The 14,486-nt window shown below is 42.8% G+C and overlaps 1 protein-coding gene across 1 annotated transcript in view; it reads left to right on the forward strand.

Moving 5' to 3' along the window:
• HDGFL3 (HDGF like 3) overlaps positions 1 to 14,486 on the forward strand; it is a 39,957-nt gene that overhangs the window by 22,856 nt on the left and 2,615 nt on the right. Inside the window, exons 2-5 of the mRNA XM_074837770.1 lie at positions 594 to 670; positions 3,968 to 4,106; positions 5,406 to 5,564; positions 7,144 to 7,290. Coding sequence (XP_074693871.1) covers positions 594 to 670; positions 3,968 to 4,106; positions 5,406 to 5,564; positions 7,144 to 7,290 — 522 coding nt within the window. The remainder of the gene's footprint in view (positions 1 to 593; positions 671 to 3,967; positions 4,107 to 5,405; positions 5,565 to 7,143; positions 7,291 to 14,486) is intronic.

The raw sequence follows: 14,486 nt of genomic DNA on the forward strand, positions 1-14,486 counted from the left end.
AAAGAAGAGATGGAGTACAGAGAGGAGTGGTGACCAAAACCAGTTATTAGGATGGTGCAGGGGAAGGAGAGTCCCAGACCCTCCTCCCTGGTGTGCGTTATGCCTTTTACACTGCACACCACCATCACTACCAGGAAGCACCGATGGGAGTTTGTCTGGTTTTCCAGCTACGGAGTCTCAGAGATACCATCTGTTCCCCATTTGTTGCAGAAGTTATTTAGGTGGCTGTGTGAGACAGACAGGATTACCCTCTGGGCTTTGGTGCCTTTGATGAGGCAGCATCTGAAGTTAACACTTAAATTAAGCAGACTTGATTTTATTGCCTTTGTGTATTATGCCCGTGAAATCATTAAAACTTTTTGTCTGCTCCTTGGTCTTCTGTCGTCTCCCTGTAGTGTTTCTGTCATATGCTGACTTTGTATGACCTGCCTGCCTGAAAAATTAGCAGCTGTCTTCCCTTCCCCACCCCAGCAGACAGTGGGACCTCCCAGGGCTGTGGGATACCTGCACTAGCACTTCCATGGCTTGGTAGGGATTCTTGGATGAGGGACACCACATTTGGGAATAATCCTTTTTCCATTTCTGTCTCACAGATTGATGAACTCCCCGAAGGAGCTGTGAAGCCTCCAGCAAATAAATACCCCATCTTCTTTTTTGGGACTCATGAAACGTAAGTGAATGAACATGATCTTTTCCTTTGAAAATGTCTTCTTCCACTGCAGCTAACATCACCTCCACTGCTTTTATTGGAACAAATCCTGATGGAAGCCACTGGGATCCTAGAGATAGGTCCTACAAGCCCAACCCATTTATATTAAGACATGGAAGCAAAATCTGAAAGTAGGTGGGAACACTACTGCGTGGATGGTAAACCATGGTGGCATGATGGCATAACTAGTGCCTGTGTTTCCTGTAAAGAAAAGCGTTGGCATAAGTTTTTTAAACGGATCATCTGAACTCAGATGCAGGGGCAAAAATTTTTTACTTGGATGTGCATGATAGCAGAGATCAGGCTGCTGTACTCGGACATGTTTGGGTTCACGTCCTGTGTGAGAACTCACTTGGTAGTTTGTAAAATGAAAGGAAGCAGACCTCAGAGCCTCACGCAGTCCTCACATAGCTTTAAAATATATGCATTCCTGTGAGATTTGTGCTGGAGATACTGTAGGATGGAGCTCTCAGAAGTGGTAGAAGAACTGAGCTGGCTGAGCTCAGAGAAGAAAGGAATCAGAACAGTAAGGGTAAGTTAGGACTTATAGTAATTGCTACAGAGTTTCAGAATTCTAATGTACGTGTCGCTGTTTTAAACTATGTCTGAGGTAGTTAAAAGAATAAATCACCGTTTCCATTTTGCATGAAATGTTTACATTTTAAAACTTTTCCTTCCCCACTTTCAGGCAACATGTTTTCTAGAATTCCTTAAAAAATGGAAAAATGAAATTCTGATGACATTTTAAATTCAATTTTAGAGGTTTGAAGCTTTATTAAAAATTTATTATTTATTTTTTAATTTTGACATTATTTCAGAACATAATAAGCCCTGTAGCTCATACGTCACATTTTATTTTAGAAATCTTTAAAAACAGTTTCTGCTTAATAAAGATCAAAATAGATTCTCTTTAGTTAAAATACTTCTTCCTATTGCTGTAATGAAACAACCTGATGTTTTGATATGTTGCGACCTACTACTACTGTCACAAAATAACCGAAAAAGAATAAAGTTGAAATAAGCTTATGATGCTTTAAAATCAGAAACTAAATGTGGGGTTTTTTTTAATGGAAACATTTTTTTTGAGAAACGTTTTGAGAGAAAAACTCTGACTACTTTTATTCTGAAATGAATGAATCCCAAACTGCTAATCTCTTTTGGTTTGGATTTTGTTAGCTGATTGACCTGACTGTAACACCTGAAACAGGAAAATAGATTGTAGTTACTACCTTAATAATTTAAAAAGCATCATAACTGTTAAAAATGAACTGTAGATTGCAGCTCCTTAGTTTTATAGCAGAGCGGTGGAAACTATTATACTCTCCCAGTGGCAATGAACATATTTCAAACAAAGATGTAGACAATTTTTCAGTGTTTACTATACATAAAAGGCTGTAGAAACACTTCCATACATTACTGTTGAGCTAAATTAAGGTAGCTCACGGTAAGTTTCATACAGTTTTCCTTTGTTATTTGTGTTATAACTGGTTTTATGTATTTTTGGCAACAAGGAGACATCTCCTAGTATTAGCAAAAGCATAGATAAAATAATTTATTCAGATCCCTTGCTCTATTGTAGGCTTTAATATTAACGAGACATCTGTTAGTTTGGAAATCACTAGTTTGGCTTTCAGGTAGAAATGCATTCTTGGCTTTGTAATTTTATAATTGAGATATTTTTCAATGAGACAACTGAGTGTGGATACCATTCTGTCTCCTGTGTAGTTAAAAGGAAGCTCTTGTCATCTGATGCCTTTAGCCACTAGTTGGCTCTGTACTGGCAAACTTCTTGACCAGTGGGCTGATTTAAGTGAATGAAACTTTGCACATTCATAAATGCTGGGAAGAGTCAGGGCATAAATCAGGCATTAATCTGAAATATTGTTTACAGCAAGGAAGAAATATGATCCTGTGATAAAGGTATTAGTCTGCAACTGAAGAGAGTTGGGTTTTCCTCTGTATTCTGCTATCAGTTTGAGTTTGACCTTGGGCAAATCTCTGTGCCTCAGAAGCCCTTCTGCAAAAAAGGGCAACTTCCCAACCTCGTGGTGATGTTACAAGAATACATCTGTTGTAAATGGTGGAGCTCCGCGGTCCTGTGATAACGGAGACCACAGAGTTAACGTTAATTGCAAAGATCATCAGGAAAGTAGGACGGTGATTATAGTGAAGGACACTGTGACTTGCTCAGCTCCGGTCATTGATGACATAGAATCTTCCATGTGAGAATGAAGGGGGTTTTTTGCCTTCACTGTTTTTAATTTAACTTATGACTAGCCATCCCAGTACCGTGATACAGAGCAAAGACAAGACACTGGATATAGATGCCCAATGAAAAAGAAATTATGCTTTCTTCAGTTTTATATAAGAAGTTAAGAGTTTTACTGTAAAGTATGTAGAGAAAGCAGGATAAATCACCACTCTTCTTTTTTTTTTGTAATTATTTTTCCCTGCATTGTGGTGCCTGTGCCTGAATCAGTTGGCCCAGTGCATAGCTGACTTAACGCAGCAGCAGAGCACAAAATCCCTCCTTTGCTGTGCTGTCTAAAAACCAATTTGGCCACAAGCACCCTGTGTGTCTCATTGTTTCCTTGTATTAGTCATCTGCCTATATTCACCCATTGTTTCTTGTCTTATATGAAATTATAAGATTTTTGGGAAAGAGAGTATTTTTATTGTGTTTGCACAGAATCTAGCATGTGGGGGGCTTATTCCAAGAAAGAAACTCCCAGGCTTACTGGCAGTATAGATAATAATAAATGCCACTGCTTTTCCTGTCCTGTAGTACAAGGGATAAGTTTTGGCTCATGGGTTCTAGGCACTCCTTGCATGCTCTAATTTTCATATGGTATTTTTAGGCCTTTCTGGATTTGTAACACATAGGATTGGAAGTTTGGTCCCTTGCTATTGCAGGCAATTACGTCATATAATCCCTTTCATAAACTGTTCAAGAGCCAGTTCCCAGCAGTAGTTATTATAATAAATGAGACTCGTTTTAGTTGTTTCTAGAGAGACCCAGCATGATTTTGTAACATCAAACATCAGGATGGTGAGCCAACCATTAAATCGGACTCACAGCAGTAACTCAAAGCCAGCGTGTTAAATAAATAAATAAATAAACAAACAAATAAATAAAACTGAAAAAGAAATGATGAGATGAGCAGAAGAATAGGGAAAACATTTGCGCTGTTAATGTGGGGTTTTTTGAAGAGGAGGAATTTAAGTCCTTTTTTCAATGTTACCTTTGTTAAAATGCAGCGCATTCCTGGGGCCCAAAGACCTTTTCCCATATAAAGAGTATAAAGATAAGTTTGGGAAGTCGAACAAGCGAAAAGGATTTAATGAAGGCCTGTGGGAAATAGAAAACAACCCTGGAGTAAAGTTTACTGGATATCAGGTAAATGACTTTCAGTTCTATTCCTCCTTACCTGTTGTGTTTTATTCGTTGAAGACTTCTTGTCAATGTAAACACTGTATGAGTGATGTGGAGGGTCCTGGGTTTGGTGGAGCTAGAAAGTTTCACAGCTTTTGTAATTGTGGAATGTAAAGACAGCTGTGGTCTTGCACTCTTGACAAATTGAACTTTAATCATACCGCAGAGCCCTTTGCTTTCTGTGATATTCTGGGGTGGCGAAGTGGAAAATTCTGCAGCAGATTTAGTTGAATTAAAAATGGAAGGTTTTATTTACTCCAGTATAAACATGAATAATTTCTGACTTCTTTCTGTTGTTTATTTTTATATCAGGTTCAGTGTATTTTACACAGACCTTAAGGTCACTGCACTTTTGATTTTTACATTGGTAATGTATAACACGTAGAACACCACTGCCAGAGTTGTGAGGGGTGAGAAGGTGGAGGTTTAAGCTGCTGTTACGAGATAGTAGCTGCTGTACAACAGCTCTCCCTGTTGGATGTCTGGAGCAAAAAGTCAGTGAAGCTGGAAGGGGGGAAGAGTAACTGGTGGGCTGTATAAAACCAAAGAACTTTTCTCATTAAAAAAACGTGGTCCTTTGAAGGCAGAAATCGCCTCCAAAAGGAGGCAAACACCTATTACATTATTAGCACAAAACCTTACAAACCAAAGATACGGACCACCTGCAGACAAGCTGCTGCCCCTCTCAGTTCCTGTTTCATATTTTCAGCCCTACAGATGTTTTGCATACACTTGGCGATTTAAAAAAATCTAGTGAATAGTCTGCGGGAGATGGACTGTCAAAGAGCTCTCAGCCTTCTGGTCAGTGTCTGCTTTTTCCTACACAGAGATCTTGCCCTTTGCAGGGGTTTGTAACAGCCATCTTCTCTCCTGAACAAGTTATCTCCTATTGCAGCCAAAGGCTAAAAGTTTCCATAGTTTTGCCTGAAGTAGAACGTGCCAGGTCTGTCCACTGAGCAACCCTTAGTTCTCTGGCAAACACATTTTTGTTATTGGATCTTCTGTTTCTGTGTAAACCCTTCAGAACATGCTATCCCAGAATCTGCATCTGATAACTGTTTTCAAGTGGTGACTGAGAAAATTGCCTTTGCAGCCCTTTTTCTTGTTAATTGCAGGAATAACCTGAGCTCTTCCTGACTATAGCAATTAAAATGTAAGCTGTCTGTTACCAGTATTTCTATCTTCAATAGAGAACAAAAATTAAATAATAGACTTCAGTGATATTTTTGTTGTTTATGTTATTATTGTTATTGTTATTTAAAGGCAATTCAGCAACAGAGCTCATCAGAAACTGAAGGAGAAGGAGGAAATACAGCAGATGCCAGCAGTGAGGAAGAAGGTGATCGGGTAGAAGAGGATGGAAAAGGAAAAAGAAAGAATGAAAAAGCAGGCTCAAAACGGAAAAAATCCTATACTTCAAAGGTTGTCTTCTGAGTTTTTCCATTGTTACCCATGTGCATTTATAATTAGAATACTGTCCACCTCATGGCAATCTGTTCTTCCTTCTTTAGCATTTTGATTCTACTACCATAACAATGGTGTTCAAACAGGCAAAGGGCAGTGCTCTTGCTTTTGTAGACAGCATTAGTGAGCCAGCGGTTGAAATACTGTGCCCTGTTCTAGTTCCCACACTTTGAGAAGGAGGTGAAAGTATGGGAAGGAGTTCAGAAGGGCTGGAAAGAAAATCCATGCGAAGATGGATTGATAGGTTTGATCATCTTAGATAAGTATCTCCCCATGAAGAGCAAAAAAAAGCTGTAGGAGTGTGCCTCCTGGGAGACGTGAGCTCAGGTTTGGTTCCTGTCCAGGAGAATTGAAGCTTCCCTCTCCCATCTCCAGTGTGAATGCCCCAGATGCCACGCTAAAAGATAGGTAGGGTCAGATGTGCTCAGCTGCTCCTGTAGCTGAGTGTAAAATACTTTAGTACAGGATATGGAGGAAGAACTAATTCATTAAGGAGGGAGCAGGGCACTCAATTTGTAGATAAAAGACCTGCATTGTAGTATCTACCTGCCCTGTTAATATCTAAGTAACAGCGTAGATGAGGGGGCTAAGTGTAATGTGTGTTGGACTGCCTCGTAATGGCTGAGGAGCTTAATCACCTGCATAGTGACAACTTTGGGTTCAAGTAGGCTTCTCACTTGTCACCTGGGTGAAAGGGAGCAACATTATAGTCACTTCCTCCAGTTCTGTGTGTACCTCCAGGTCTGTGCTTTGCTTAAAAAAAGGTGGAAGGTGTGGCAGAGTCACGTTCATTCACATTCATGTTATTCTTTTCTGAAAGTGAAAACTAGATGAAATGAGAAGGAGCAAGCAAACAATCTGATCCAGGCTCAGTTTGGAGGAGAGCAAGAATTTTCGTGGTTCATCCACTGAACAAAATGTATTAAGTAATTTCACCCCCTTTGTGTGTTTTACATTAGAAATTCAGGTCTGGTCTACCATCTTCTTTCCAGAAGACTCTGGGCAAACAGAGGATTAGGAAAATGGTGGCTTAATGCCACAATTTATCCTTTTGTACTGTAGAATTGCATAACATAAAGGGAGCAGAAAAGATATATTGGTTCCACATGGCTTTAATGTTAATATATTAAAGCTGACAGCACTAAAAAAAGTATGGAAAGCAGCTCTGCTAATGTTATTCTCATTTTACATCTCTGTGTTTAATCAAAACTTTTGTCAAGCTGGCACCATCTGTTTCATTAACTAACAAAACCTACAGGTGACCCAACGCTAATACCCATCTCCTATTACTGTGTCTGTCTTACAGTCAGTTGTGCTGCCAACTTGTGTAGAACACAGAATTTCTCCTTTTGCTTCATTGATGGCAGTAGCTCCAACTACTTCACCTGAAAAATGTTTTCACCCCACATATCGTCCCCAATATTCACCTTGAACAGGGAGCCACATGATCAGACAGCATTCAGCATATATTTCAAAAGTGTCTTTCTATGACTGAAGCTCAGTTTTTACTTTTTAACTTTGTTGTTGATCATTTTAGAAATCCTCCAAGCAGTCACGGAAATCTCCTGGAGATGAAGATGATAAGGACTGCAAAGAGGAAGAAAATAAGAGCAGCTCTGATGCTGGAGACGCAGGCAATGACACAAGAAACACTTCTTCAGATTTGCAGAAAACCAGTGAAGGGGTAATCTGTTAATATCATTCACTTCCCATGCAGTTTGCTACCAGGGGGCTTTGGAGCTAGGGGTGACCGACATTGCATTGCAGTGACCTGTGCGTACCGCATGCGATCTCTTTACGTTGCACTTCAGCGCTCAGAACGTGTCTAGAACAGAAACATGGGACTGGTCCCTCCACTGGTACAAATTTTGCTCTAGAGAAACAACTGAATGAGAAAAGGTACTATAAGCATTATTTTTGTTCCAACACTTGCGTGGATGTCAGCTGAGAGGAACTACTGAAAACCATGAGCTGGACTGATGCAAAATTGATGTGAGAGCAGAATCAGACTGTTTGCGTAATGCATTTTGGCTCGCTAAACAGTGGGAGCCTGCTTATCCTTTTACACTTGTGTAAAGTTTGTGCAGTCCCACTGACTTCTCTGGAGTTCATGAGGGTTCATGTGCACATGACAGACCCTGCATGCTGCAGGTTTCAGGGCAGATCCTGCCTTGGGATATGACCTTCTAAGGAGGGGATATACAGTCTGCTCCAGGGCAGCTTCATACGATCTCCTTGTATGTTTGTGTCAGTTGTGTGCTCATATCAATATTACTTTGTTGTGACCACAACAATGGAAAGGAAGGCTGCTGAGCAGGGGAGTTAGCAGGGGCACTGGGTAATCGTCAGTCACCTTTAACAACCACTACTATTTCTGAGCCTTTGGAGCAGCACAGGCCTCCCTGCTCCAGCACTTACTGCTCCGGCTCAGAAGCAGTTCTTGTGCAGTTCCCATGCCAAGGCTCTGCCACGTGGCCAGCAGCCGGGCTGGGCTGTCATAGGAGCTGCTGAGTGACACGAATCCCCAGGTGTGAGAGGAAGCCAGCCAGCACAGACTCTCATCTGACACTGCCGAGGTGCCTTTGCACCCAGCTGCGTGCTCAGCCTCAACCCTTTCTCACAAAACACAACCTCTGGGGAGCTGCTGTCATCTCCCGCTTAAACACTCCTCCCAGAGCTTCCTTTCCTCTTGTCTCTCTGCGGTACAGTGTGTCTGTTTTGTGGCTCTTCACCTCATAAAGACTTTGATATGTGGCTCGTGGGGTTGGGAAGATAATGTGCCCCGAGCCTCTCCCATTCACTCTGAACAAGCCACTGGCTTGAGCCAGGGACTGACACAAGGAAACACTATGCCCGGCTGTGCCTTCCCAGCACCTCACCCACAGAATTTGAGAGTCTGGGGCTGATGAGTGTGGCAAGTGCGTAGCACATGTGTTGCCCATGTTCTGGCTTGTGAACCCTGTGACTCTTTCATGTCTTCAAATATGTATTTGAGTGAGAAAACTGGCCATAAGGTCCATCTGAGGTGGCAGGAGGTTCAGGAGGGCCTGCTTTGTTTCCCGTGTTTGTAGCAGTGACGGGATATGCCTGTGAACTTCAGGTATGTTCTCCATGTAAGTACCAAGTGCTTACTGAGTTAGGTCAGTTGCAGACTAAGTGGCTAAAAAGTCATACAGGATGTTGGCTTTGCGGCTGGTGACATTCATACAGCTCTTCCTTCTGTGTGTGATATGCTTGTAACCACTGGGAGATAGAGTCCAGCAGAACATCATTGTGCTCTTCAGCGTGTTCAGGATTGCAGATATTTTAGCCTCTGTGCTGAATTATCATCAATAGTCTGTGTGCTTCCCGCCAGCACCAACTCCACAGAAGTACTCACAGTCATCACTGTCATACCCGTGTGAGGAGTTGGCTCTGCTCTGACTTCTGCAACCCCAACACTCGGGCTTGTCTTCACACTTGAATGACCAGTCTTTAACTAGATCTTGGATGCTTTTAACATTATGGGAAAGGTGGGTTTAGTAGCATGTACTGAAGAGAAATGGAGAGATGGTTTTAAGGGCAGCTTGAGATAAAAGCACTGATAAGTTTGGAGACATTTGCATCCTGATCCAGATGTTTCACTTCGGGCATTTCTGCCACAGAATCAGCATTTCACATGTAAATCCTTTTCAGTGTTTCTTTGGAATTTTGTCAGTAGTGCAGTTCTCTTTTAGGACCAGGAGAGGACACTCCATCTCCTGGCGTCCTCAAAGCCAGACCAGGTGGCTTTTTAGAAGGTATGCCTTCATCAGACACCAGGCGCTCGGGGATAGAGTAATCTGAATTTTTTTTCAGCTGATCTCAGAGCGTGTGTCTAGATTGACCTGCTGGGGTGCAGGCCTGGCACATCCACACTGGGAGTCTGCCAGAGGGCGTTGAGCTCCTTCAGCCCCACGCACTTGGACTTCTCTTCTATAGAAAGGAAGGTCAAAAAACACATGCCTGCAGAGTTGGGATACAGTCCTCTTGTTCACACGCATGAATTCAGAAGAATTTCTAGGTCTGCTAAAAGACACCATCATAGATGAGATTTTGGTCTCTTTAAAATCATTCAGCTTGTGAGAAGAGCATTGGACCCACAACACGCAGTCTGAAGAAGATGGGCTCCCTCCTCCCCAGCGTGCAGCACAGAAGCTGCACCCCCACCACTGCACCTTCCTGCACAGCCGGCCGAGCTCCGGCCGTTTCTCTGGCCATGAAATGCCTCCAGGAGCGTCCCAACGTGGGTACAGCACTGGGTGCAAACCTGCTCCCCACCCCTCCTCCACAGGTGGGGTGCTGGGGGCTGCGTGACACACACCAGAAAAGAGTTTGTTTCAAAATAACTTGTAGAAAGGTACCATGAAGGCAAAGAGACAAGAAAAGCAAGAGCTCAGAGCCCTGATCTCGAGGATAGGCATGTTTCGTTGCCCTGGTTTTGCCACCGTGACCGGCTGCTTAGCCGATGCCGGGTAGTGGCGGCTGGGAGGGCTGCGGGAGGCTGTGGGCTCAGCTACCCTGCTGGTAGTGCTCCCGTGGCCGCATCCTGGCGAGCCTCTGGCTCCTCTGCTCTGCACCTCCCAGGGCTCTGACCATGCAAGAGTTGCCTAAAGGACACAAGCACCTTTTCTCTTAATAATACTAATAATAATGAGGTAGTGTTTAGCTTTTATAATGTTTGGGCTGTAGGCTGAAGACACATCTCCCCTCTTCAGATTAGAGGGAACCTTGCCTTTTAATCACAGACTTACCTTCAGCATTATGGGGATCTTCTTGAAGGGTTAACGGCTAAAGTCAAATGATTGCAGGAGCATCTTCACCTATATTTTTTAATGAAATTTCTAACCTCCAGGTGGTAGAGGATGAAAATGTAAGTGATGGCTTCCTAAAGACTCAAACCCAGAGCAAATAAAAGTACTTCCAAAGCTATGATATTTTTTTCAGCCAATTTCATACTGTTCAAGGGCTCAACTTGTGATTTTTTTTTTTTATCCCTGGGGTTGACAAAGCTGCTTTCTTTTCTTATCTCCATCCCTTAGTTTCTCAGCTGTTCTTGAGGCACTCTCAACAGAAGAGACATTAGCTTCCTCAGACTCAGCCACAGTTTATAGCTGCGTCCTGCCACCACCTGTTTCTCAGGCTCTTACCCTCACTGGTGTTCTTTGACCGATTCCTTCCCAAGAAAGATGCAGAGCCTGAACCTCAGGGGTTTATTATCTAATATTAATTAAATAATGATATATTAGCTAAGACAGTCCATCCCAGAGTTTGCTCAAGTCAAGAGTCACGGAACCCCCCCATGACAGTCCTCTGCTCTTAAATACTAAATTGTTTTGACTTTCTCAAAATACCACATAAACAGAATATTCCAGTGGAAAGGTATTCATGGCTGTGTGTTGTTTACTTTCTGTGGTACAAAATTAGCTCCTAAATTAGTGAATTCATGGCAGCAGTTTTACATTCCACATTTAAATATCCAGTGACTTGTGTGTTTGGTTCTTGGCTGGCATAACTCTGAATCTTTATAACTGAACACCTAAGTCGCTTTTTACTTTCACTCTCTGGATACCCATACAGTGACGCTTGAAAGCTGGCTGTGCTCCCTGCCCTATTAGAGAGTATTTGAATGTTAAGGTCAGCACTCGGGGTTGTGGCAAGTTTTTCTTTCGGTATTCCTTATTTTAGTTACAGTCCCGAATTGTGTTGGCAAATGAGGCATTCTCTTTGTGTACAGATGCATGTGGTTGCCTTTCAGGAGGTGAATGATTTTACTGAGTCTTTGAAAAATAATAGATTTGTTGGAAGTGAAATACATTTTTTTGCTCCTGGTACAGCCTGAATATTAAAGTGGGGTAAAGGACTGTGATCTTTTTACTCACACTGACAATCAGTTACTAACATGGGAGTCAGTGGATCTATTTGTGGAGGCGACTGCTTGCCAGCATGAATAAGGGGATCAAAATCTGGTCCAAAATTACTGCCATCTGATACTATTGCAATTGGGAGAACATATTTAAAACAGCCTGTGTCCAGGACATATTTTTTGTTGTGATGTTCTTGTGGGGTAGCAACAATTCCAGTTACTGCTGTGAAAGACAAGTGTTACGGTCGAACTGGCCAGAGAAACACAGGTTCACCATGTCCTTCTGATGTGGTTTTGAGATGTTTGGTTGCTTCGCTCTTCCTTCTTTACTTCTCAAGAATAACACTGGTTAGGCTGCATAACAGGTTTGGGGGTTTATCAACATTAAAAGCAGAGCATTTAGGGCTCTATTCAATGTAAAAGCATTTATGTGGGCATTTTTTCAGAAAATGAAAATAGAGTATGTATTTCTGTCTTGATTTTTTTTCTGCAATTTGAGATAAGTTAAAATCTACCCCTCCGAAAAGGTAACATTTGTAAAAATGTGTTTAGCTATTGTGCAGTGAAAATTTCTATGAAAAAATCAAATAGTGGCATACTCTCTGGTGTGAAGAGTTGTGTTGTCTGCTGCCTTCCTATAGCTCAGGATAACAGCACTGCTAAGTAAGGCAACAGGACGTAACTCGGGAGAAACAGAAATGTCTGAGTGTAAGTTTGAGACTAAAGCAGCCGGTATAGATAAAATCTACTATTTGCATCTCTGTGTACATTGAATGCTATAACTATTTTGACCTCAAACAACAGGGAATAACAATGATCGTACAGAGCAAGTAAATAATTACTTTTCTGCCCATCCAGCAAGAGCTTTTAGAGTACAGGATGGCTGAGTCAGTTGCCAGACACTGTTGAGGAAGGAGTTTTCAGTGCCAGAAAAAACAAGGCAATTTGTGGATTTAGTTTTATTCCCTGCTTTCTGTGTTCTGTCCTTCAATTTTATTGATGACTGAAATTTTTCACTTGAAGCAGTCAGATTCTGTGCTGTTTCTTTTGTGTGCAGTAGCATTGGTCAGCGTGGCACATGTTGTACTGTATCTTACAGTAAAGCTGAGAGACTTGTTCAAACAAAGATGATGAGAGTTGATCTGTTTCTGGAGAGACGTGAAACCATGGAGACCATGGAAACTGCTCAGCTCTGCCGCATCCTCGCTCAGCGGCTGCGGCGGGAGCCTGGCAGCACGTGCTGCCTGGGCAGGGGAAGGAGCTGAGGGCCCTGTGCAGCCCCGCTGGCCCCGGGGCTGCCGCACCTGGGGAAAGGAGAACTGCTGACTTCTGAGGCACCCAGGAGCGTGCCGAGGAGACACAACGTGTGTCACGCTGGCAGATGGTACTGGAAACTGAAAATGCTGGAGGATGATTTGCATACCTGGCTCTTTGTTGTCCCTCCTGTGCCACACTGTGGCCCAACCAGACGTATCTGTGAGACAGTGGGGAGTGGAACTGTTAATATTCCCAGTGCCCCACCTAAAAATGGTGCCTACCCAGTCTTCTGGCCTTAGCCCAGGGAGGAATTGTTGTTAATAAGTGCAGAAGTTTCATATTCCAAAAGGACAGCTTTCCTTACTGGATCTGAGGGTGATACTGTAGGGACCGACTGTTTCACCACCCATCCTGCCTACCAGTGCTGGGTAGCAGCTGTCCTTCAGAACTTCAGCAGAAGGCATGGTTTGATTGACTAATCATTTGTAGCTGTTTTAATGGGTGTCTGCATTTCCCTCAGAAGGGAAAGAAACGGCAGTGAACCCCTCCAAGCCACATCTCCAAAGCATCTGTAAGTATAATCTCATTGACTCTTAAAGAGGTGAGAGGTGAAGGAAGTGCGGTGCTCTGGAGGAGCAGCACATAGTTACACCTTTTGGGGGGAGGCAAGGCTCAAGCAGTTCCTGTGAGCCATCATGACATGCATGAGCATCTTATAATAACCCCTTATCATGTGTCGTTAGTCAGGATGTACCAGGACCTCCCACACGGAAAGTGCAGGTTTCCATTACTTACTGTTTGCAAACCCCTTGTCACAGGAGAGAAGAACCACACTGAACAAACACAGCCCTTAGTTCAGAGGTGCAGCAACCAGACTGGGATCCCAGCCTGCTCACTGGGCACTTGTATGCACTTATCCTCTTGGATAGAGAAGCACAGTCCACTATAGCCCTGGCACCACACGCAGCAGGTATGATGAGCCAGAGCAGGAAAGAGTTTAGGAGCAAACTGCTAGTGCAGGGACGTTAAAATGTCTTCTTTTTGTACTCTCCTCCAATCCTATGTAAAATGAAAATTCCACCATCCCCAGTGGATTTAACCTGTACCCCTCCACTTATTCCTTGATGTTGATTTTTCTCCTTGGATCATCACACCAAATGCAGTACTAATTCCTTCGTACTGCTTGTGTGTTTCTTTCCGTCTGTCAGGGTGTGGGTGCACAAGCATTCACACTCTGAATTCTTTACAAAGGAGGAGGGATGTCATGCTCAGGGTTAGGTAGTCACACAGCGTTGCATGTCCTCATGTTGCTGGACAAAAGTGGTGTGTCCCTGTGCCTGTAGGTGAGTTTTGCTGTCACTGTTTCATGTGAAGAATTGCCATGGTCACACGAGGACAAGCAAGAGCTGACTTTGACTCAGTCATGAAGTGGGAGTTTCTTCCTTTTCTGTCATCACCTTACAGTGAACTCCAAGCCAAACTATTTCCTTTTCAGAAGCAACATTCAGATACATTAGCTATGAAAACTGTTTATCTTTCTTCATGCTTGCTAAGTGTTCATTTGTTTGAACGACAGGGTGTTCCCATCGCAAGGCGTTCAGGAATACAGCAGTGCCTGAGCTTTTGCGTGAAGCGTAGCAGTGATTTAGTGTAGTGGAAAAATGCAAAATCTGGTTGTGTGTGAAGTATACTGCAAGATTCACAATTAAGTGATTGGGGAAAACAGAAAACAACCCACA

Source organism: Strix aluco, chromosome 12, assembly GCF_031877795.1.
Source record: "Strix aluco isolate bStrAlu1 chromosome 12, bStrAlu1.hap1, whole genome shotgun sequence".
NCBI lineage: Eukaryota > Metazoa > Chordata > Aves > Strigiformes > Strigidae > Strix > Strix aluco.